Here is a 26,724-nt window from a genome sequence, read left to right as displayed (position 1 = left end):
GTCAGGGGGATTTGGACCACAGGTGAGTCCAGTCGGGGAGTTTAGACTATGTGGGGGCTCCAATCAGGGAAAGGGGGGAAGGTTAGACTACAGGTGGATCCAGTCAGGGGGCTTAGACTTTTGGGGGTCCAGTTGGGTGGGTGGGGGTTTAGACTATGGGTGGGTCCAGTTGGGGGGTTTAGATTATGGGGGGGTCCGTCAGGGTGACATACTACAGGCGGGTTCAGTTGGGCGTTTTAGATTTGGGGGGGGTTGAGTTAGGAGGATTTAGACTACAAGTGGGTCCAGTCGGGGAGGTTAGACTACAGAGCGGTTGGGGGGGTCAGAGAATTAGACTACAGTTGGGGGTGTTTAAACTTTGTGGGGTCCAGTTGGGGGATTTAGACTGTGCTTTGTGGGGTCCAGTCAGGAGGTATAGTGATGGGGGGTCCAGTCTGGGTTTATTAGACTATGGGGGGGTCTGGTCTTGGAGGAAGGAAGGTTCACCTAGACTTTCAGGAGTTCTGGGGGGGGGGGTAGATACAGGTGAGTTCTTGGGGCTTCAGGCTATAGGGGCGGGTTGGGAAGGGGCTGTGGTCTGGGGGTTACACTACAGGGGGGTCCTGTTGGGGGGAGGGGGCTGTCTTGCGCTGCGAGATGCAAATAACTTAAATTAAAAATGAAGAGCTAATTCCGTGTCCAGAGGTTGTAAACCAGCTGCAACTGGATTCCCCCCCCCCCCCCACGCTGTGAATCCTGGGTAAACGTCTGCATCTCCCCCTCCTCCTCCCGTCTTATTTCTTCCCTTTTGTTTAATCTGACTGTAAGGTTATGATTGGCTGAGTGGCGGATCAGTGCCCACACTCGGGGCAGGAATCCCGCAGGGCTCCGGGGGGCGGACTGGTGTCATGCTGCCTGAGCCGCCCACCCAACACAATCCTTACATCCCAGAAAAAACAAATCTCCCCTCTCCTCCTCCTCCGCCTCCTTCCCTCCTGCGATCCCCTTCCTTCCCTCCGTCTGCGTCTCCTTCCCTCCTTCCTCCTTAGTATTTCCTGGTGCCCCCCTGTCCTCCCCGTGCCCCCCACACAGCTGCGGAGATCTGTGAGTATGCGGAGGAATGTGTCCCGGGGGCGGCGGGCAGGGGCTTTGTGCGGGGGTTTCCGCGGCTGCTCCCGGACCGCAGGTTTGGGGGGCTCTTTGCCTTTTGTTGGTTAGTGGCGGGCGGAGGATGGAGGGATGGTCTCTTCTGTGAATGAGGGCATCAGCTGACGGCGGCTGGAGATGGCGCCGGGGCACGAGTGTGTGCGGCCTGCGCTGCGAGTGTACACGGGCCTGTCACTACACCGGGGGGGGGGAGGGGAGTGCTCCCGCCTCATTGTGAGGAGGAGGCCAGGGGAGAGTGTCTGGGCCGGAGCCGTGATGCAGCAGCAGGTGAGGGCAGCATTGTGCGGAGACATGGCTGTGCTACCGGCGCCTCACCTCACCTCACCCCACATCCCGGCCCCGCCGTGCCCGCACACGTCACCGGCGGCTGCACATGAGGGAGCGACTGCACAGGAGGATCAGCGGCGCCCCATACAGCTGCAAACAGCCCTGGACGGGGACAACATCAGCACTGTACAGACCCGGAGCTGACTGATCCCTGTGCATTATATATAATACCCCGGAGCTGACTGATCCCTGTACATTATATATAATACCCCGGAGCTGACTGATCCCCGTACATTATATACAATAATACCCCGGAGCTGACTGATCCCTGTGCATTATATATAATACCCCGGAGCTGACTGATCCCTGTGCATTATATACAATAATACCCCGGAGCTGACTGATCCCTGTACATTATATACAATAATACCCCGGAGCTGACTGATCCCTGTGCATTATATACAATAATACCCCGGAGCTGACTGATCCCTGTACATTATATACAATAATACCCCGGAGCTGACTGATCCCTGTACATTATATACAATAATACCCCGGAGCTGACTGATCCCCGTACATTATATACAATAATACCCCGGAGCTGACTGATCCCTGTACATTATATACAATAATACCCCGGAGCTGACTGATCCCCGTACATTATATACAATAATACCCCGGAGCTGACTGATCCCCGTACATTATATACAATAATACCCCGGAGCTGACTGATCCCTGTGCATTATATACAATACCCCGGAGCTGACTGATCCCCGTACATTATATACAATAATACCCCGGAGCTGACTGATCCCTGTACATTATATACAATACCCCGGAGCTGACTGATCCCCGTACATTATATACAGTGCTGACTGATCCCCGTACATTATATACAGCGCTGACTGATCCCTGTACATTATATACAGTGCTGACTGATCCCTGTACATTATATACAGCGCTGACTGATCCCTGTACATTAGCGCTGACTGATCCCTGTACATTATATACAGTGCTGACTGATCCCTGTACATTATATACAATAATACCCCGGAGCTGACTGATCCCTGTACATTATATACAATAATACCCCGGAGCTGACTGATCCCTGTACATTATATACAATAATACCCCGGAGCTGACTGATCCCCGTACATTATATACAGCGCTGACTGATCCCTGTACATTATATACAGCGCTGACTGATCCCCGTACATTATATACAATAATACCCCGGAGCTGACTGATCCCTGTACATTATATACAGTGCTGACTGATCCCTGTACATTATATACAGTGCTGACTGATCCCTGTACATTATATACAGCGCTGACTGATCCCTGTACATTATATACAGTGCTGACTGATCCCTGTACATTATATACAGTGCTGACTGATCCCTGTACATTATATACAGCGCTGACTGATCCCTGTACATTATATACAGCGCTGACTGATCCCTGTACATTATAATACCCCGAAGCTGACTGATCCCTGTACATTATATACAGCGCTGACTGATCCCTGTACATTATATACAGCGCTGACTGATCCCTGTACATTATATATAATACCCCGGAGCTGACTGATCCCTGTACATTATATACAGTGCTGACTGATCCCTGTACATTATATATAACACCCCGGAGCTGACTGATCCCTGTACATTATATACAGTGCTGACTGATCCCTGTACATTATATATAACACCCCGGAGCTGACTGATCCCTATACATTATATATAACACCCCGGAGCTGACTGATCCCTGTACATTATATACAGCGCTGACTGATCCCTGTACATTATATACAATACCCCGGAGCTGACTGATCCCTGTACATTATATACAGCGCTGACTGATCCCTGTACATTATATACAGCGCTGACTGATCCCTGTACATTATATACAGCGCTGACTGATCCCTGTACATTATATACAGCGCTGACTGATCCCTGTACATTATATACAGCGCTGACTGATCCCTGTACATTATATACAGCGCTGACTGATCCCTGTACATTATATACAGCGCTGACTGATCCCTGTACATTATATACAGTGCTGACTGATCCCTGTACATTACATACAGTGCTGACTGATCCCTGTACATTATATACAGTGCTGACTGATCCCTGTACATTATATACAGCGCTGACTGATCCCTGTACATTATATACAGTGCTGACTGATCCCTGTACAGTATTATTATTATTATTATTATTTATTATTATAGCGCCATTTATTCCATGGCGCTTTACAAGTGAAAGAGGGTATACGTACAACAATCATTAACAGTACAAGACAGACTGGTATAGGAGGAGAGAGGACCCTGCCCGCGAGGGCTCACAGTCTACAGGGAATGGGTGATGGTACAATAGGTGAGGACAGAGCTGGTTGCGCAGTGGTCTACTGGACTGAGGGCTATTGTAGGTTGTAGGCTTGTTGGAAGAGGTGGGTCTTGAGGTTCCTCTTGAAGCTTTCCACGGTAGGGGAGAGTCTGATGTGCTGAGGTAGAGCGTTCCAGAGTATGGGGGATGCACGGGAGAAATCTTGTACACGATTGTGGGAAGAGGAGATAAGAGAGGAGCAGAGAAGGAGATCTTGTGAGGATCTAAGGTTGCGTGCAGGTAGGTACTGGGAGACTAGGTCACAGATGTAGGGAGGAGACAGGTTGTGCATGGCTTTGTATGTCATGGTTAATGTTTTGAACTGGAGTCGTTGGGCGATGGGAAGCCAGTGAAGGGATTGGCAGAGTGGCGAGGCTGGGGAGTAGCGAGGGGAGAGGTGGATTAAGCGGGCTGCAGAGTTTAGGATAGATTGGAGGGGTGCAAGAGTGTTGGAAGGGAGGCCAGTATATACAACACCCCGGAGCTGACTGATCCCTGTACATTATATACAGCGCTGACTGATCCCTGTACATTATATACAGCGCTGACTGATCCCTGTACATTATATACAGCGCTGACTGATCCCTGTACATTATATACAGTGCTGACTGATCCCTGTACATTATATACAATACCCCGCAGCTGACTGATCCCTGTACATTATATACAGCGCTGACTGATCCCTGTACATTATATACAGTGCTGACTGATCCCTGTACATTATAATACCCCGGAGCTGACTGATCCCTGTACATTATATATAACACCCCGGAGCTGACTGATCCCTGTACATTATATATAACACCCCGGAGCTGACTGATCCCTGTACATTATATATAATACCCCGGAGCTGACTGATCCCTGTACATTATATACAGCGCTGACTGATCCCTGTACATTATATATAATACCCCGGAGCTGACTGATCCCTGTACATTATATACAGTGCTGACTGATCCCTGTACATTATATACAGTGCTGACTGATCCCTGTACATTATATACAGTGCTGACTGATCCCTGTACATTATATACAGTGCTGACTGATCCCTGTACATTATATACAGCGCTGACTGATCCCTGTACATTATATACAGCGCTGACTGATCCCTGTACATTATATACAGCGCTGACTGATCCCTGTACATTATATACAGTGCTGACTGATCCCTGTACATTATATACAGTGCTGACTGATCCCTGTACATTATATACAATACCCCGGAGCTGACTGATCCCTGTACATTATATACAGCGCTGACTGATCCCTGTACATTATATACAGCGCTGACTGATCCCTGTACATTATATACAGCGCTGAATGATCCCTGTACATTATATACAGTGCTGACTGATCCCTGTACATTATATACAGTGCTGACTGATCCCTGTACATTATATACAGTGCTGACTGATCCCTGTACATTATATACAGTGCTGACTGATCCCTGTACATTATATACAGTGCTGACTGATCCCTGTACATTATATACAACACCCCGGAGCTGACTGATCCCTGTACATTATATACAGTGCTGACTGATCCCTGTACATTATATACAATACCCCGGAGCTGACTGATCCCTGTACATTATATACAGCGCTGACTGATCCCTGTACATTATATACAGTGCTGACTGATCCCTGTACGTTATAATACCCCGGAGCTGACTGATCCCTGTACATTATATATAATACCCCGGAGCTGACTGATCCCTGTACATTATATATAATACCCCGGAGCTGACTGATCCCTGTACATTATATACAGCGCTGACTGATCTCTGTACATTATATACAGTGCTGACTGATCCCTGTACATTATATACAGTGCTGACTGATCCCTGTACATTATATACAGTGCTGACTGATCCCTGTACATTATATACAGTGCTGACTGATCCCTGTACATTATAATACCCCGGAGCTGACTGATCCCTGTACATTATATACAGCGCTGACTGATCCCTGTACATTATAATACCCCGGAGCTGACTGATCTCTGTACATTATATACAGTGCTGACTGATCCCTGTACATTATAATACCCCGGAGCTGACTGATCCCTGTACATTATATATAATACCCCGGAGCTGACTGATCCCTGTACATTATAATACCCCGGAGCTGACTGATCCCTGTACATTATAATACCCCGGAGCTGACTGATCCCTGTACATTATATACAATACCCCGGAGCTGACTGATCCCTGTACATTATAATACCCCGGAGCTGACTGATCCCCGTACATTATATACAGTGCTGACTGATCCCCGTACATTATATACAGTGCTGACTGATCCCCGTACATTATATACAGCGCTGACTGATCCCCGTACATTATATACAGCGCTGACTGATCCCCGTACATTATATACAGCGCTGACTGATCCCTGTACATTATATACAGCGCTGACTGATCCCTGTACATTATATACAGCGCTGACTGATCCCCGTACATTATATACAGCGCTGACTGATCCCTGTACATTATAATACCCCGGAGCTGACTGATCCCTGTACATTATATACAGTGCTGACTGATCCCTGTACATTATATATAACACCCCGGAGCTGACTGATCCCCGTACATTATATACAGCGCTGACTGATCCCTGTACATTATATACAGTGCTGACTGATCCCTGTACATTATATACAGTGCTGACTGATCCCTGTACATTATATATAACACCCCGGAGCTGACTGATCCCCGTACATTATATACAGCGCTGACTGATCCCTGTACATTATATACAGTGCTGACTGATCCCTGTACATTATATACAGTGCTGACTGATCCCTGTACATTATATACAGTGCTGACTGATCCCTGTACATTATAATACCCCGGAGCTGACTGATCCCTGTACATTATATACAGTGCTTACTGATTCCTGTACATTATAATACCCCGGAGCTGACTGATCCCTGTACATTATATATAATACCCCGGAGCTGACTGATCCCTGTACATTATATACAGTGCTGACTGATCCCCTGTACATTATAATACCCCGGAGCTGACTGATCCCTGTACATTATAATACCCCGGAGCTGACTGATCCCTGTACATTATATACAGTGCTGACTGATCCCTGTACATTATAATACCCCGGAGCTGACTGATCCCTGTACATTATAATACCCCGGAGCTGACTGATCCCTGTACATTATATATAACACCCCGGAGCTGACTGATCCCTGTACATTATATATAACACCCCGGAGCTGACTGATCCCTGTACATTATATATAACACCCCGGAGCTGACTGATCCCTGTACATTACATAGAATACCCCGGAGCTGACTGATCCCTGTACATTATATATAATACCCCGGAGCTGACTGATCCCTGTACATTATATACAGTGCTGACTGATCCCTGTACATTATATACAGTGCTGACTGATCCCTGTACATTATAATACCCCGGAGCTGACTGATCCCTGTACATTATATACAGTGCTGACTGATCCCCTGTACATTATAATACCCCGGAGCTGACTGATCCCTGTACATTATAATACCCCGGAACTGACTGATCCCTGTACATATTATATACAGTGCTGACTGATCCCTGTACATTATAATACCCCGGAGCTGACTGATCCCTGTACATTATATATAACACCCCGGAGCTGACTGATCCCTGTACATTATATATAACACCCCGGAGCTGACTGATCCCTGTACATTATAATACCCCGGAGCTGACTGATCCCTGTACATTATATAGAACACCCCGGAGCTGACTGATCCCTGTACATTATATATAACACCCCGGAGCTGACTGATCCCTGTACATTATATATAACACCCCGGAGCTGACTGATCCCTGTACATTATAATACCCCGGAGCTGACTGATCCCTGTACATTATATATAACACCCCGGAGCTGACTGATCCCTGTACATTATATACAGTGCTGACTGATCCCCGTACATTATAATACCCCGGAGCTGACTGATCCCTGTACATTATATATAACACCCCGGAGCTGACTGATCCCTGTACATTATATACAGTGCTGACTGATCCCTGTACATTATATATAATACCCCGGAGCGGACTGATCCCTGTACATTATATACAGCGCTGACTGATCCCTGTACATTATAATACCCCGGAGCTGACTGATCCCTGTACATTATATATAATACCCCGGAGCTGACTGATCGCTGTACATTATATATAACACCCCGGAGCTGACTGATCCCTGTACATTATATATAATACCCCGGAGCTGACTGATCCCTGTACATTATATACAGCGCTGACTGATCCCTGTACATTATATACAGCGCTGACTGATCCCTGTACATTATATATAATACCCCGGAGCTGACTGATCCCTGTACATTATATATAATACCCCGGAGCTGACTGATCCCTGTACATTATATACAGTGCTGACTGATCCCTGTACATTATAATACCCCGGAGCTGACTGATCCCTGTACATTATATATAACACCCCGGAGCTGACTGATCCCTGTACATTATATATAACACCCCGGAGCTGACTGATCCCTGTACATTATATATAATACCCCGGAGCTGACTGATCCCTGTACATTATATATAATACCCCGGAGCTGACTGATCCCTGTACATTATATACAGTGCTGACTGATCCCTGTACATTATATATAACACCCCGGAGCTGACTGATCCCTGTACATTATATATAACACCCCGGAGCTGACTGATCCCTGTACATTATATATAACACCCCGGAGCTGACTGATCCCTGTACATTATATATAATACCCCGGAGCTGACTGATCCCTGTACATTATATACAGTGCTGACTGATCCCTGTACATTATATATAACACCCCGGAGCTGACTGATCCCTGTACATTATATACAGTGCTGACTGATCCCTGTACATTATATATAACACCCCGGAGCTGACTGATCCCTGTACATTATATATAATACCCCGGAGCTGACTGATCCCTGTACATTATATACAGTGCTGACTGATCCCTGTACATTATATATAATACCCCGGAGCTGACTGATCCCTGTACATTATATATAATATCCCGGAGCTGACTGATCCCTGTACATTATATATAATATCCCGGAGCTGACTGATCCCTGTACATTATATATAACACCCCGGAGCTAACTGATCCCTGTACATTATATATAATATCCCGGAGCTGACTGATCCCTGTACATTATATATAACACCCCGGAGCTGACTGATCCCTGTACATTATATATAACACCCCGGAGCTGACTGATCCCTGTACATTATATATAACACCCCGGAGCTGACTGATCCCTGTACATTATATATAACACCCCGGAGCTGACTGATCCCTGTACATTATATATAACACCCCGGAGCTGACTGATCCCTGTACATTATATATAACACCCCGGAGCTGACTGATCCCTGTACATTATATACAGTGCTGACTGATCCCTGTACATTATATATATTACCCCGGAGCTGACTGATCCCTGTACATTATATATAACACCCCGGAGCTGACTGATCCCTGTACATTATATATAATACCCCGGAGCTGACTGATCCCTGTACATTATATGTAATACCCCGAAGCTGACTGATCCCTGTACATTATATAGAATACCCCGGAGCTGACTGATCCCTGTACATTATATAGAATACCCCGGAGCTGACTGATCCCTGTACATTATATGTAATACCCCGGAGCTGACTGATCCCTGTACATTATATATAATACCCCGGAGCTGACTGATCCCTGTACATTATATATAATAACCCAGCGCTGACTGATCCCTGTACATTATATATTATACCCCATCGCTGACTAATCCCTGTACATTATATACAGTGCTGGCCAAAAGTATTGGCACCAGTGCAGTTCTGTCAGAGAATACTCAGTTTCTTCCTAATGACATGGCCCACTTATTCACCTGATCTGAACCCCATAGAGAACCTGTGGTCTCTCATAAAATGTGAGATCTACAGGGAGGGAAAACAGTCCACGTCTGGAGGCTGTGGTGGCTGCTGCACGCAATGTTGATTGTAAACAGATCAAGCAATGACAGGATCTATGGATGGTCGACTGCTGAGTGTCATCAGAAAGAAAGGGGGCTATATTGCTCACTAAATTTTTGGGGTTTTGTTTTTGTATGTCAGAAATGTTTGTTTAAATGTGTGCAGTTATATTGGTTTACCTGGTGACAATAAACAAGTGAGATGGGAATAGATTTGGTTTTTAATAAGTTGCCTAATAATTCTGCACATTGATAGTTACCTGCACAAACAGATCCTCCTAAGAGCCAAATATAAAAACCCCCACTCCAACTGCCAAAAATATTAAGCTTTGATATTTGAGGCTTTTGGGTTGATTGAGAACATAGTTGTTGATCAATAATAAAAAAAATCCTCTAAAATACAACTTGCCTAATAATTCTGCACACAGTGTATAATAACCCAGCGCTGACTGATCCCGTCCTGATAATATCCAGTCACTGATCCCTGTACATTATATACAGTGCTTTGTGAAAGAATTCAGCCCCCTTGAATTTTTCAGCCTTTTCCCACATTTCAGGCTTCAAACATAAAGATAAAATGTTAATGTTCTGGTGAAGAATCAACAAGTGACACAATTGTGAAGATGAACGAAATTTATTGCTTATTTTTAACTCTTTTTAAAAATAACTGAAAATTGGGGCGTGCAATATTATTCATCCCCTTTAAGTTAATACTTTGTAGCGCCTCCTTTTGCTGCGATTACAGCTGCAGTCTCTTGGGGTATGTGTCTATCAGTTTTGCACATGTAGAGGCTGAAATTCTCGCCCATTCTTCCTTTGTAAACAGCTGGAGCTGAGTGAGGTTGGATGGAGGCGTTTGTGAGCAGCAGTTTTCAGCTCTTTCCAGATTCTCAATTGGGTTCAGGTCTGGACTGTGACTTGGCCATTCTAACAACTGGATACGTTTATTTGTGAACCATTCCATTGTAGATTTTGCTTTATGTTTGGGATCATTGTCTTGTTGGAAGACAAATCTCCGTCCCAGTCTCCGCTCTTTTACAGACTCCAACAGGTTTTCTTCAAGAATGGTCCTCTATTTGGCTGCATCCATCTTCCCATCAATTTAAACCATCTTCCCTGTCCCTGCTGAAGAAGAGCAGGCCCAAACCATGATGCTGCCACCACCATGTTTGACAGTGGGGATGGTATGTTCATTGTGATGAGCTGTGTTGCTTTTACGCCAAACATATCGTTTGGCATTGTGCCCAAATAGTTCGATTTTTGGTTTCATCTGACCAGCAGGGCTGTGGAGTCAGTAAACCAAACCTTCGACTTAGACTCCGACTCCTTAATTTCTCTTGCACCGACTCAGACTCCGACTCCTACATTGCTTATAGTTAGGTGAAAAATGTATTATAATACATGAACATGTGTATGTGAACATCAGACATTTAATAATTTTTATTGATACAATAATCAAAATATTTGGATAGAACATAAAATATATTTATTGGATACAACTTTAGAACACAAAAAACTGTAATAAATTGTAAATATGTAATACACTATGTAATATACAGTAGATTACATAAATATCTTGTGTGTATATGTGTGTGATATATAAATATTACATATTGTATTACATATTTACAATTTATTAGTTTTTTGTGATCTAAAATTGTATCCAATAAATATATTTTATGTTCTATCCAAATATCTTGATTATTGTATCATAAAAATAATTAAATGTCTGATGTTCACATTGTACTACAATACATTTTTCACTTAAATATAAGCATTATACTAAATGTTATTATTTAGTAAAATATTCAGCACATTCTGCATTGCACTACTGTCCCCAATTTATTATATATTTTCGGAGTCGGTGCATTTTATTCCGACTCCACCAAAATGAGCTCCGACTCCACAGCCTTGCTGAGCAGAGCACCTTCTCCCACATGTTCGGTGTCTCCAGGTGGCTTGTGACAAACTTTAAACATCACTTTTTATGAAAATCTTTGAGAAATGGCTTTCTTCTTGCCACTCTTCCATAAAGGCCAGATTTGTGCAGTGACTGATTGTTGTCCTATGGACAGACTCTCCCCCCTCAGCTGTAGATCTCTGCAGTTCATCCAGAGTGATCATGGGCCTCTTGGCTGCGTCTCTGATCAGTCTTCTCCTTGTGTGAGATGACAGTTTGGATGGACGGCCGGGTCTTGGTAGATTTGCAGTGGTATGATGCTCCTTCCATTTCAATATGATCGCTTGCACAGTGCTCCTCGGGATGTTTAAAGTTTTGGAAATCTTTTTGTAACCAAATCCTGCTTTAAACTTCTCCACAACAGTATCACGGACCTGCCTGTTGTGTTCCTTGGTCTTCATGATGCTCTCTGTGCTTTATACAGAACACTGAGACTATCACAGAGCAGGGGCATTTATACGGAGACTTGATTACACACAGGGGCTTATATTTATCATCATCAGTCAATTAGGACAACATTGGATCATTCAGAGATCCTCAATGAACTTCTGGAGTGAGTTTGCTGCACTGACAGTAAAGGGGATGAATATTCTTGCACGCCCCAATTTTCAGTTTATTCTTTTTTTTTTACAAAAGTTTAAAATAAGCAATAAATTTCCTTCATCTTCACAATTGTGTCACTTGTTGTTGATTCTTCACCAGAACATTAACATTTTTATCTTTGTTTGAAGCCTGAAATGTGGGAAAAGGTTGAAAAATTCAAAGGGGCCAAATACTTTCGCAAGGCACTGTATATAATACCCCAGCGCTGACTGATCCCGTCCTGATAATATCCAGTCACTTATCCCTGTACATCATATATAATAACCCTGCGCTGACTGATCCCGTCCTGATAATATCCAGTCACTGATCTCTGTACACTATACAGTGCCTACAAGTAGTATTCAACCCCCTGCAGATTTAGCAGGTTTGATAAGATGCAAATAAAGGCCCCGTCACACTAAGCAACATCGCTGCTAACGAACAACTTTTGTGACATCCAGCAACAACCTGGCCCCTGCTGTGAGGTCGTTGGTTGTTGCTGAATGTCCTGGGCCATTTTTTAGTTGTTGCTGTCCTGCTGTGAAGCACAGATCGCTGTGTGTGACAGCGAGACAGCAACAACTAAATGTGCAGGCAGCAGGAGCCGGCTTCTGCGGAGGCTGGTAACCAATGTAAACATCGGGTAACCAAGAAGCCCTGTCCTTGGTTACCCGATATTTACCTTTGTTACCAGCCTCCGCCGCTCTCACTGTCAGTGCCGGCTCCTGCTCTGTGCACATGTAGCTGCAGGACACATCGGGTTAATTAACCCGATGTGTGCTGTAGCTAGGAGAGCAGGGAGCCAGCGCTAAGCATTGTGCGCTGCTCCCTGCTCTGTGCACATTTAGCTGCAGTACACATCGGGTAATTAACCCGATGTGTGCTGTAACTAGGAGAGCAAGGCGCCAGCGCTAAGCGGTGTGCGCTGCTCCCTGCTCTGTGCAGCTGCACCCTGTACTCTATACCCTATATATGTACCCTGTGCAGCTGCACCCGGTGTGCGCTGCTCCCTGCTCTGTGCACATTTAGCTGCAGCACACATCGGGTAATTAACCCGATGTGTGCTGTAACTAGGAGAGCAGGGAGCCAGCGCTCAGTGTGCGCTGCTTCCTGCTCTCTGCACGTGTAGCTGCGTGCGCTGGTAACCAAGGTAAATATCGTGTTGGTTACCCCATATTTACCTTAGTTACCAAGCGCAGCATCTTCCACGCGGCGCTGGGGGCTGGTTGCTGGTGAGCTCACCAGCAACTCGTGTAGCGACGCTCCAGCGATCCCTGCCAGGTCAGGTTGCTGGTGGGATCGCTGGAGCGTCGCAGTGTGACATCTCACCAGCAACCTCCTAGCAACTTACCAGCGATCCCTATCGTTGTTGGGATCGCTGGTAAGTTGTTTAGTGTGACTGGACCTTAAGTTAGAGCCTGCAAACTTCAAACAAGAGCAGGATTTATTAACAGATGCATAAATCTTACAAACCAACAAGTTATGTTGCTCAGTTAAATTTTAATAAATTTTCAACATAAAAGTGTGGGTCAATTATTATTCAACCCCTAGGTTTAATATTTTGTGGAATAACCCTTGTTTGCAATTACAGCTAATAATCGTCTTTTATAAGACCTGATCAGGCCGGCACAGGTCTCTGGAGTTATCTTGGCCCACTCCTCCATGCAGATCTTCTCCAAGTTATCTAGGTTCTTTGGGTGTCTCATGTGGACTTTAATCTTGAGCTCCTTCCACAAGTTTTCAATTGGGTTATGGTCAGGAGACTGACTAGGCCACTGCAACACCTTGATTTTTTCCCTCTTGAACCAGGCCTTGGTTTTCTTGGCTGTGTGCTTTGGGTCGTTGTCTTGTTGGAAGATGAAATGACGACCTATCTTAAGATCCTTGATGGAGGAGCGGAGGTTCTTGGCCAAAATCTCCAGGTAGGCCGTGCTATCCATCTTCCCATGGATGCGGACCAGATGGCCAGGCCACTTGGCTGAGAAAGAGCCCCACAGCATGATGCTGCCACCACCATGCTTGACTGTAGGGATGGTATTCTTGGGGTCGTATGCAGTGCCATCCAGTCTCCAAACGTCACGTGTGTGGTTGGCACCAAAGATCTCGATCTTTGTCTCATCAGACCAGAGAACCTTGAACCAGTCTGTCTCGGAGTCCTCCAAGTGATCATGAGCAAACTGTAGACGAGCCTTGACATGACGCTTTGAAAGTAAAGGTACCTTACGGGCTCGTCTGGAACGGAGACCATTGCGGTGGAGTACGTTACTTATGGTATTGACTAAAACCAATGTCCCCACTGCCATGAGATCTTCCCGGAGCTCCTTCCTTGTTGTCCTTGGGTTAGCCTTGACTCTTCGGACAAGCCTGGCCTCGGCACGGGTTGAAACTTTCAAAGGCTGTCCAGGCTGTGGAAGGCTAACAGTAGTTCCATAAGCCTTCCACTTCCGGATGATGCCCCCAACAGTGGAGACAGGTAGGCCCAACTCCTTGGAAAGGGTTTTGTACCCCTTGCCAGCCTTGTGACCCTCCACGATCTTGTCTCTGATGGCCTTGGAATGCTCCTTTGTCTTTCCCATGTTGACCAAGTATGAGTGCTGTTCACAAGTTTGGGGAGGGTCTTAATTAGTCAGAAAAGGCTGGAAAAAGAGATAATTAATCCAAACATGTGAAGCTCATTGTTCTTTGTGCCTGAAATACTTCTTAATACTTTAGGGGAACCAAACAGAATTCTTGTGGTTTGAGGGGTTGAATAATAAATGACCCTCTGAATAAACTTTTCACAATTTAAAAAGAAAAAAAGAAATAACATTCTTTTTTGCTGCATTTCACACTTCCAGGCTGATCTACAGTCCAAATGTCACAATGCCAAGTTAATTCCGAATGTGTAAACCTGCTAAATCTGCAGGGGGTTGAATACTACTTGTAGGCACTGTATATAATAACCCTGCGCTGACTGATCCCGTCCTAATAATATCCAGTCACTGATCTCTGTACATTATATATAATAACCCTGCGCTGACTGATCCCGTCCTAATAATATCCAGTCACTTATCCCTGTACATTATATATAATAACCCAGTGCTGACTGATCCCGTCCCGATAATATCCAGCCACTGATCTCTGTACATTATATATAATAACCCAGTGCTGACCGATCCAGTCCTGATAATATCCAGTCACTGATCTCTGTACATTATATATAATAACCCAGTGCTGACCGATCCAGTCCTGATAATATCCAGTCACTGATCTCTGTACATTATATATAATAACCCAGTGCTGACTGATCCCGTCCTGATAATATCCAGTCACTGATCTCTGTACATTATATATAATAACCCAGTGCTGACCGATCCAGTCCTGATAATATCCAGTCACTGATCCCTGTACATTATATATAATAACCCAGTGCTGACTGATCCCGTCCTGATAATATCCAGTCACTGATCTCTGTACATTATATATAATAACCCAGTGCTGACCGATCCAGTCCTGATAATATCCAGTCACTGATCCCTGTACATTATATATAATAACCCAGTGCTGACCGATCCAGTCCTGATAATATCCAGTCACTGATCTCTGTACATTATATATAATAACCCAGTGCTGACCGATCCAGTCCTGATAATATCCAGTCACTGATCTCTGTACATTATATATAATAACCCAGTGCTGACTGATCCCATCCTGATAATATCCAGTCACTGATCTCTGTACATTATGTATAATAACCCAGTGCTGACTGATCCCGTCCTAATAATATCCAGTCACTTATCCCTGTACATTATATATAATAACCCAGTGCTGACCGATCCAGTCCTGATAATATCCAGTCACTGATCTCTGTACATTATATATAATAACCCAGTGCTGACTGATCCCGTCCTGATAATATCCAGTCACTGATCTCTGTACATTATATATAATAACCCAGCGCTGACCGATCCAGTCCTGATAATATCCAGTCACTGATCTCTGTACATTATATATAATAACCCAGTGCTGACTGATCCCATCCTGATAATATCCAGTCACTGATCTCTGTACATTATGTATAATAACCCAACACTGACTGATCCCATCTACCGTAGATAATATCCAGTCACTTATATCTTCCTTCTAATGATTTCTGACGTCACTTTCTGGATTTTGCGCTCGTCTGTCCATTATACTTTACATTTCCTCTTCCCTCTGTCCATTATAAATTATAATTGTCTTCTCTTCCTCTGTAGGATGGACAGAGTTACAGAAGACTCCTTGCGCCTCAATCTGCTGAAGCGAGGGCTGGAGCAGCCGGACGACCGTGAAGATGTCTTGGCCAAGCAGCTTAAGATGGAGGGACACGAAGCCATGGAGCGGCTGAAAATGTTGGCCTTGTTGAAGAGGAAAGACCTTCCGGGGCTGGAGCTGCCGCATGATCACGGAGCCAAACAGGATGGGCTGAAGTTGTATGAGGAGAAGATGAACGGGAATGTGCGGCCTCACATGGATTCACGGCCTTTGATGAGACACGGCAAGGAGAACATCAGCGAGGAGCCGGTGGACATGAGCTCCAGGCGGAGGTGAGACTGTGAGCGTACTCACCTTTTATTGGCACAGCCTCAGTATCCAAGGCTCTGACCAGGATCTGCTCCATGGTTGCTCTTCGTGTTTCATCTTTTTTGTGTTTCCTACCAGTGATCAGGACCGGGCCGGACTGACCCCTTCTCCAGACGTTATCGTACTCTCTGACAATGAAGCCTCCAGCCCTCGCTCCACCTCCCGATTAGAGGACCGGATCAAGGGAGCCAACCTGGAGATGTTCAAGGTATGACCATACCACCCCTTTGTCCATCGTCTGGCCCCTCACAAGAGGGATTCACATGTGCTGCCTCAGAGCTCCTGACTCCATATTGTAACTTCTCCCCAGGGTAAGACTCTAGAGGAGCGGCAGCAGCTCATCAAACAGCTGAAGGACGAGCTGCGGCTAGAGGAGGCACGACTGGTCCTGTTGAAGAAGCTGCGGCAAAGTCAGCTCCAGAAAGAGAATGTCCTGCAGAAGGTGACATGTTCGAGGACCCCCGCATGTGCCTGCCCTGTGAGAGGCATCGTAAGACTTGTCTCCTTTCTCATCACATCTCTTGATTGTTCTAGACTCCTGTCGTACAGAACGCAGCAACCATTGTACAGCCGTCTCCAGCCCATGTGGGGCAGCCCAGCATCACAAAAGTGCCGTCACGACCGGGTGCTCCAGGACTGGAGGTGCAGAACCTTAGGAGCGTCCAGGTAATTAGAGGCCATCTTGTGAAACCGTAAAACACTGTGTGGTCATGCTATAGCATGTAACATCTGAATTTTGCCCCTTCAGACACACAGTGTCATCAGATCGTCCTCCAACGCCCCCCTGCCACACATGATGATGTCCCAGAGAGTCATCGCTCCGAACCCGACCCAGCTCCAGGGACAGTGTGTGCCTCCCAAGGCAACACTGATCCGCAATAGCACACCGGGCATGACTCAAGCACTGAACTACCCGCAGGTAAGGGTACACTGCTTACTTTTTCGCTTGATGTCTGTAGATGGTGTGTGGCATCTCATTCCGCCACCCCTTGCTATGTACGTGATGTTTCAGTAATGCTCCATTTCTCCCTCACTCTAGACCAGCTCCTCAGTTCCCTGTCAGCGTAACTCGTCCTCCTCAGCCATGTACATGAACCTGGGCTCTCATATGCAGGCGGGTCCTGTGAACAGAGTGTCTTCCCCGCTGCCGAGCCCCAGTGCCATGGCTGATCCCGTCAGCTCTCAGGCAGCTGCTAAATTGGCTCTACGGAAACAGCTGGAGAAGACGCTTCTGGAAATTCCCCCACCCAAGCCTCCTGCGCCACTGCTCCACTTTCTGCCGAGTGCTGCCAACAGTGAATTTATTTACATGGTGGGACTGGAAGAGGTGGTACAGAGTGTCATAGACAGCCAAGGTAGGTGCAATGCCCAGTGGAAGCTCGGAGATGTGTGGTCAAAGGCGGCTGTTCCATTGTAGGATAACTCTATTATAACCTTGCAGGTAAAGCCCACTCCTCGCTCTTACACATGGATCCATTCACGTGTGCCCAGTGCCGTACCGACTTTACCCCTCACTGGAAGCAGGAGAAGAGTGGCAAGATCCTGTGCGAGCAGTGCATGACGTCCAACCAGAAGAAGGCTCTGAAGGCCGAGCATACAAACCGGCTAAAAAACGCCTTTGTCAAAGCTTTGCAGCAAGAGCAGGTTAGAGACATGCAGAGTCTGGACCTCTCCTTGATCTTGCCTTCTCCTCATTCCACTCCTTATCCCACTCCTCCAGGTCTCTCTTAATCTCTTGGTGCTTTCTTTGGTCTCGTCTACTCTTGGTTCTTTCCGTGGTCTCGCCTATTCCTTCTCCCAGTCCTCGCCTTGGTCTAACCTATTCCTCCTTCTGGTCCTCGCCTTGATCTTACCTACTTAGCCTTCCGTTCCTCTCCTTGATCTTGCCTACTCCTCCTTTCGCTCCTCCTACTTGTTCTGACCTACTCCTCCTCCTGGCCTCTCCTTGGTCTTGCCTACTCCTCCTCCCAGTCTTCTCCTTGGTCTTGCCTACTTTTAATCCTGCCAGTCCTCTCTTTGGTCCTGCCTACTCCTCCTCCTCCCGGTCCTCTCCTAGAGCTCCCCTGCTGGTCGTCCTCCCATTCCTCTCCTTGGTCTCGCCTGCTCCTTCTCCTTCCAGTGCTCTTTTGTTTCGCCTGCTCCTCCTTCCACTCTCTTAGTCTCGCCTGCTCCTCCTCCCAGTTTTCTCCTTGGTCTCGCCTACTTTTGATCCTCGCAATTGTCTCCTTAGTATCTCCTACTCCTATTCCTTTCCTTGGTCTCATTTATTGTCAGCCCTCTCTTTAGTCTCCACTCCTCCTCCTCCCAATCCTCACTTCAGTATTGCCTACTTCTTCTCCCGTTACTCTCCTTGGTCTCTCCTAGTTCTCCTCCTGGTCTTCGCCTTAGCCTCGCCTACTTTTCCTCTTCCTGGTCCTCTCCTTGGTCTCGCCTACTCTACCTCCTCATGATTCTCTTCTTGGTCTCGCCTACTCCTACTTATTTCCTTAGTCTCGTTTACTCTAGGTCCTCTCCTTGGTCTCCACTACTCCTCCTGATCCTTGCCTCAGTCTTGCGTACTCCCTCTCCCGCTCCTCTCCTTGGTCTTGCCTACCCCTTCTCCCTTTCTCTTGGACCTCGACTCCCTCTCCTTCAGTTCTCTTCCCCTGGTTTTGCCTCCCTTTCTTCCGTGTCCTTCCCTTGGTCTTGCCTCTGCTTTCTTCGTAGTCATTTCTTTGGTCTTGCTTACTCCTTCCGGAGCTCGTCCTCTTCCTTCTTGATGTCTTGTATATTTTTGTTGTTTTGCAGGAGATTGAGCAGAGATTACAGCACCAGGTCTCGTTGTCTCCGGGCACTCCTCCCGCAGTCACCAAGCAGGAGAGCATCATCCGACATCACTCCATGCGGCAGGTATGATGTGAGGGGTATGGATGCTCACAGCCTTACCCCCGGGAAGTGACACCACTGACCTCTTCTTAAATCTACTCTTACAGACCGCACAGCCACAGAGCACTCTTCAGAGAGGGATTCCTACCGCCAGGTCCATGTTGTCCAACTTTGCCCAGGCTCCTCAGTTGCCCGTGGCTGGCAGTTTGCTTGGCATGCCGGGTAAGGATCTGTTGGGGGGTAAATTTTGGGGATATTCTCCTTGCGGCTCCAGATTAATTACTTGTTCTTTGCAGGTGTGAACATTGCGTACCTGAATGCTGGGATGGGAGGTCACAAGGCGGCAAGCCTGGCAGACCGGCAGCGGGAATATCTCCTGGACATGATCCCTCCACGCTCCATATCCCAGTCTATCAGTGGGCAGAAATAGCCCCCGACCTCTTTCCCGCAGCTGGTGGACATTACTGGCGATGGGGATGGTACCTGCCAGCCCCTCCCCCACCCCAGAGCAGCTTCTCCTGGTTCTGTGTTTGTGCTTTTGACCCTTTTCTCAGACTGGCTTTGATTTTTTATTTTATATATATATATATATATATATATATATATATATATATAATACATTTTTTTTTTTTCTGCTGGCGCCACCTCTGTCACACAGAACGTTTCTTCTGATGATGCAGAACGGACAGGGACGTGCCCCGGCAGGTGCTGATTACGCTGCCAGTAACTTTCCATGTATGGACAGCTCAGAGGATTGACCCATAGTGACGTTCCGTCACCACCTATCCGACGCTCTGCAGTGCAGAGTATTACTTTCCGTTAAACGGAAGAGGATTGTCCTCCATCATCCGGCTGTAATGGACAGGCCTATGCCACCTCGCCCGGCACCAGCAGCCTGCACTTCATGCTGTAGGACGGTGGACGGACCCTCGTCCACCACCACAAGCTGTCTTTGCACTAATTGCTTGTCCGTAGCGCTGAGGTCATCAGGGTTCCGGGTGTTGGCGGCCATTGATAGGAGCCGCCGGTGGAGGAGGATGACGTGAACTACAACCACGACAAGTGTTGAGAAGAAGCAGTATTGCGGCTGTTGTGAGGGGTGGGCACCTGGTGTCGCCCCCCCACCAGATGCACCCTCCTGTACTGTGCTTTGGGGACGCGCACAGTATAAATATCGCCCCAGTTGTATTACAAGGTGGACGGAAGTCGTCCGAAAGCACTTAACCCTATAAACGCTCACCGCTGGGCGTTCTCTGCACCGTTGGATTATCAGTATTACTCTAGCGAGACCGTACACTGTACAACAGTGGAAAACTCGGGATGTGTAGGTGGTGGCACTGTGTGGCGCTTGTTGCCGGTTTCCCATTTGCTGTGCATTCCTGTTCACGGTCTGGGATCCGTCGCAGTTTCTGCCGTGCCATTTTCTTATGGTTGGACACGTATAACAGATGGGATTAATCTGTTTCCTGGGCTTGTTTTTTGTTGTTTTTTTTTGTAATATCCCTCTTTGCTTTTCAATATGGCGGATGCGCAGCAAAATGGGGATCATGGACAGTGTTTCACTCCAGAAAAATGTTGTTTCAAAGCCTACAACTCCCACCATCCTGGGCAGCTAACTCCGGTGGGTGCTGTAGTTTGCATTTCACATGTTAGGTTTTTTTTAATTAATATTTTGGGATCTGAAGGTGCTGCAGAGGCGTCCGGCGATGACCCGTCCCCTCCCCCTCACTTTTATGCAATGATGTTTTATTCCCCAACCCCTCCCATCTTTCTCCCCACATTCTCCCTAATTGGGAGTTTTGGTTCTTTATAAGAAAACGATGAAACGTTATAATTATTTCGCTTGGGGTTTGATGAAACTTTTCTGTTCTCGGTGTTTAAAAAACAAAAAAAAACTGTAAAAAAAAAAGAAAAAAAATGACATTGTAAATGATGTAAAAAAAAAAATGGTCCAAACACAAAGCGGAGCTTCATGGTGTGCGTCACTGTGTATCGTAGTCTGTGTACCCCGCGCAGTGCGCCACAGACAGCGCCGTCGCGTTCTGCACCCTGTAATAATGGACGCGAGCTGCGCTGACTTTGGCGCAGTGTTACGATTTCCCCACTTTCTTTTGGGTTTTCACATTGTGTTCTGAGTTTGGCTTTGGAGGACGATCCCCGTGTGTCGCCCTCCTGTGACCATCAATGACCGATTCTGCAGATAAAACAAAAAAAGGAAAAATTAAGAACTAACGCTCATTTTTGGATGATTTAAAAAAAGAAAAAAAAAAAAGAAACAAACCAGACAACCCTTTGTAATATTTATCACTTGCTAGCTGCGTTTAATAAAGAAGGAACAGTTTATAACTTCTTACGTGGCTGTCACTTATTTTGGTGTGTGGGAGGGGCAACTCCATGTGCAGTCGTCTCGCAGACACCTGCTCATCCTCCGGCTGCAGTTGTTTCGCTGACTTCTGCTCCAGCTTTTTTGTGGAGTTTTGCTTTGGCTTCTAAATGTCTTTGGCTACAGTCTTTTTTTTCTGACTTCTGCTCCAGTTTTGGCTGCAGTCTTTTCGCAGACTTCTGCCCGAGTTGCAGTCTGCTCCTGGACTTCTGCTTCAGCTGCAGTGTTTTCGTGGACTTCTACGTCAGCTGCAGACATCTCATGGGCTCCTGCCCCAGCTGCAATCTGCTTCTGGACTTCTGGTTTGGCTGCAGTCTGCTCCTGGACTTCTGCGTCGGCTGCAGTCTTCTCGCGGACTTCTCCTCCAGCTGTAGTCTGCTCCTGGACTTCTGGTTCAGCTGCAGTCGTCTCGCGGACTTCTGCTCCAACCTCAGCTGCAGTCTGCTCCAGGACTTCTGATCTACCTCATGGGTGCGTATATTATCTGCTGGTGATTTGGCCATGCTGAGATCCAAGAGATTGTGGGTAATTTTGTGATTAATATAACTTTCTGACCTGCTTTACTAACTCTCCAGAAGACATTTAGCACTTTTATTAGAAAATTAAATATATATGCCTTTTGAGATGCAAGAAATATGACATTTCTGGCTTCTGAAAAGAGGGATATTTGAGAATAGAAAAAAAATATACAGGTAAAATAGATGTTTATAGATTACTAAATAGATTTTTAATAAACGGACATCCCATTAGTCAAGGTAGGTGATCACTTTAAAATAAAAATGACTGCTGTCTTACTACATTGACAGAAACCTGTCAAAGAATGTTAGTACAGGAGCCTGTGGGCATGTGCAGCATAAAGCTCCGCCGGACCTATAGAATATGAATAGCGCACGTGTGTGAGCATGTGCAGTAGCTAGCTCCGCCTCCTCCATGGAATATTAAAGGATTGTTCTTGATATATATAATAATCTTTATTTCTATAGCGCCAACATATTCCGCAGCGCTTTATATATTATATAATTTTTATTCATTTATATGGCGCTATTAATTCCACAGCGCTTTACATACATTGGCATATATATATACATATATAAATAAAAAAAAAATCACTGTAGTCTAATAGCTTCTAATAACCCAGTCATACTTTCAGAGAGTCGCTGGCTCATTTCTTGACTCTTCTACATAACTGTTCCCCTCTGTGAAGTATGAAGCGGGTGGTTCTTCAGTAATGCCCACGTCGCCATTGTAAATTACAATTCCCAAAACCCCCTCTACTTGTCCCTTCACACAGATGACATCGACTCTGACTCTGATCTGCTTGTGACCACTAGGGCAAAGTTGAGCAGATGGTCACAGTGCCCCATCATGGCTTCTAGTCTTCCAATCCTTGACAGGTTTAACCTATATTTCCCCTTTTTCCTGGCTCCAAAACTGGTCTGTTATTTTCCATAGCAACCAATCACAGTACTGCTTTCCTTTTAGCACAGACACCAATCACAGTGCAGCTTTCCTTTTACAATAGAGACCAATCACAGTGCAGCTTTCCTTTTACAATAGAGACCAATCACAGTGCAGCTTTCCTTTTACAATAGAGACCAATCACAGTGCAGCTTTCCTTTTACCACAGAGACCAATCACAGTGCAGCTTTCCTTTTACCACAGAGACCAATCACAGTGCAGATTTCCTTTTACAATAGAGACCAATCACAGTGCAGCTTTCCTTTTACAATAGAGACCAATCACAGTGCAGCTTTCCTTTTACAATAGAGACCAATCACAGTGCAGCTTTCCTTTTACCACAGAGACCAATCACAGTGCAGCTTTCCTTTTACAATAGAGACTAATCACAGTGCAGCTTTCCTTTTACCACAGAGACCAAACACAGTGCAGCTTTCCTTTTACAATAGAGACTAATCACAGTGCAGCTTCCCTTTTACCACAGAGCCTAATCACAGTGAGTGCAGCTTTCCTTTTACCACAGAGACCAATCACAGTGCAGCTTTACTTTTACCACAGAGACCAATCACAGTGCAGCTTTCCTTTTACAATAGACCAATCACAGTGCAGCTTTCCTTCTACAACAGAGACCAATCACACTGCAGCTTTCCTTTTACTACAGAGACCAATCACAGTGCACCTTTCCTTTTACAACAGACCCCAATCACAGTGCAGCTTTCCTTTTACCACAGACACCAATCACAGTGCAGCTTTCCTTTTAGCACAGACACCAATTACAGTGCAGCTTTCCTTTTACCACAGAGACCCAACACAGTGAGTGCAGCTTTCCTTCTACAACAGAGACCAATCACACTTCAGCTTTCATTTTACCACAGAGACCAATCTCACTGCAGCTTTCCTTTTACCACAGAGACCAATCGCACTACAGCTTTCCTTTTACCACAGACACCACAGTGCAGCTTTCCATTTACCACAGACACCAATCACAGTGCAGCTTTCCTTTTACAATAGACCAATCACAGTGCAGCTTTCCTTCTACAACAGAGACCAATCACACTGCGGCTTTCCTTTTACTACAGAGACCAATCACAGTGCAGCTTTCCATTTACCACAGAGACCACAGTACAGCTTTCCTTCTACAACAGAGACCGAGACCAATTACACTGCAGCTTTCCTTTTAGCACAGACACCAATCACAGTGCAGCTTTGCTTTTACCACAGAGCCCAATGACAGTGCAGCTTTACTTTTTTAATAGAGACCAATCACAGTGCACCTTTCCTTCTACAACAGAGACCAATCACACTGCAGCTTTCCTTTTACTACAGAGACCAATAACAGTGCAGCTTTCCTTTTACCACAGACATCAATCATAGTGCACCTTTCCTTTTACAACAGACCCCAATCACAGTGCAGCTTTCCTTTTAGCACAGACACCAATCACAGTGCAGCTTTCCTTTTACCACAGAGACCAATCACTGTGCAGCTTTCCTTTTACCACAGAGACCAAACAGTGCAGCTTTCCTTTTACCACAGACCAAACAGTGCAGCTTTCCTTTTACCACAGAGACCAAACAGTGCAGCTTTCCTTTTACCACAGAGCCTAATCACAGTGAGTGCAGCTTTCCTTCTACAACAGAGACCAATCACAGTGCAGCTTTCCTTTTACCACAGACACCAATCACAGTGCAGCTTTTCTTTTAGCACAGACACCAATCACAGTGCAGCTTTCCTTTTAGCACAGACACCAATCACAGTGCAGCTTTCCTTTTACAATAGAGACCAATACAGTGCAGCTTTCCTTTTACCACAGAGCCTAATCACAGTGAGTGCAGCTTTTCTTTTACTATAGAGATCAAGAGACAAATCACACTGCAGCTTTCCTTTTACCACAGACAGCACAGTAAAGCTTTCCTTTTACCACAAAGACCAATCACAGTGCAGCTTTCCTTTTACCACAGAGACCAATCACAGTGCAGCTTTCCTTTTACCACAGAGCCTAATCACAGTGAGTGCAGCTTTCCTTTTACTATAGAGATCAATAGACCAATCACAGTGCAGCTTTCCTTCTAGAACCGAGACCAATTACACTGCAGCTTTCTTTTTAGCACAGACACCAATCACAGTGCAGCTTTGCTTTTACCACAGAGACCAATCACAGTGCAGCTTTACTTTTACAATAGAGACCAATCACAGTGCAGCTTTGCTTTTACCACAGAGACCAATCACAGTGCAGCTTTCCTTTTACAATAGACCAATCACAGTGCAGCTTTCCTTCTACAACAGAGACCAATCACACTGCAGCTTTCCTTTTACTACAGAGACCAATCACAGTGCACCTTTCCTTTTACAACAGACCCCAATCACAGTGCAGCTTTCCTTTTACCACAGACACCAATCACAGTGCAGCTTTCCTTTTAGCACAGACACCAATTACAGTGCAGCTTTCCTTTTACCACAGAGACCCAACACAGTGAGTGCAGCTTTCCTTCTACAACAGAGACCAATCACACTTCAGCTTTCATTTTACCACAGAGACCAATCGCACTGCAGCTTTCCTTTTACCACAGAGACCAATCGCACTACAGCTTTCCTTTTACCACAGACCCCAATCACAGTGCAGCTTTCCTTTTACCACAGACACCACAGTGCAGCTTTCCATTTACCACAGACACCAATCACAGTGCAGCTTTCCTTTTACAATAGACCAATCACAGTGCAGCTTTCCTTCTACAACAGAGACCAATCACACTGCAGCTTTCCTTTTACTACAGAGACCAATCACAGTGCACCTTTCCTTTTACAACAGACCCCAATCACAGTGCAGCTTTCCTTTTACCACAGACACCAATCACAGTGCAGCTTTCCTTTTACCACAGACACCAATTACAGTGCAGCTTTCCTTTTACCACAGAGACCCAACACAGTGAGTGCAGCTTTCCTTCTACAACAGAGACCAATCACACTTCAGCTTTCATTTTACCACAGAGACCAATCGCACTGCAGCTTTCCTTTTACTACAGAGACCAATCAGTGCACCTTTCCTTTTACAACAGACCCCAATCA

The 26,724-nt window shown here is 45.8% G+C and overlaps 1 protein-coding gene across 1 annotated transcript in view; it reads left to right on the top strand.

Moving 5' to 3' along the window:
- Positions 1-22,165, top strand: part of GATAD2B (GATA zinc finger domain containing 2B) — a 59,016-nt gene extending 36,851 nt beyond the window's left edge. The window contains exons 2-11 of the mRNA XM_075329570.1: positions 16,588-16,917; positions 17,033-17,162; positions 17,265-17,396; positions 17,489-17,620; positions 17,703-17,873; positions 17,994-18,309; positions 18,396-18,598; positions 19,742-19,843; positions 19,927-20,041; positions 20,116-22,165. Of these exons, the coding sequence (XP_075185685.1) occupies positions 16,589-16,917; positions 17,033-17,162; positions 17,265-17,396; positions 17,489-17,620; positions 17,703-17,873; positions 17,994-18,309; positions 18,396-18,598; positions 19,742-19,843; positions 19,927-20,041; positions 20,116-20,249 (1,764 nt within the window). The 5' untranslated portion in view covers position 16,588 and the 3' untranslated portion in view covers positions 20,250-22,165. The remainder of the gene's footprint in view (positions 1-16,587; positions 16,918-17,032; positions 17,163-17,264; positions 17,397-17,488; positions 17,621-17,702; positions 17,874-17,993; positions 18,310-18,395; positions 18,599-19,741; positions 19,844-19,926; positions 20,042-20,115) is intronic.
- Positions 22,166-26,724: the final 4,559 nt, after the last annotated feature.

The sequence above is a fragment of the Anomaloglossus baeobatrachus genome, chromosome 12, assembly GCF_048569485.1.
Source record: "Anomaloglossus baeobatrachus isolate aAnoBae1 chromosome 12, aAnoBae1.hap1, whole genome shotgun sequence".
NCBI classification, from domain to species: Eukaryota; Metazoa; Chordata; class Amphibia; order Anura; family Aromobatidae; genus Anomaloglossus; species Anomaloglossus baeobatrachus.
The sequence above is the reverse complement of the archived record's forward strand: the minus strand, read 5'-3'. Positions and strand labels throughout refer to the sequence as shown.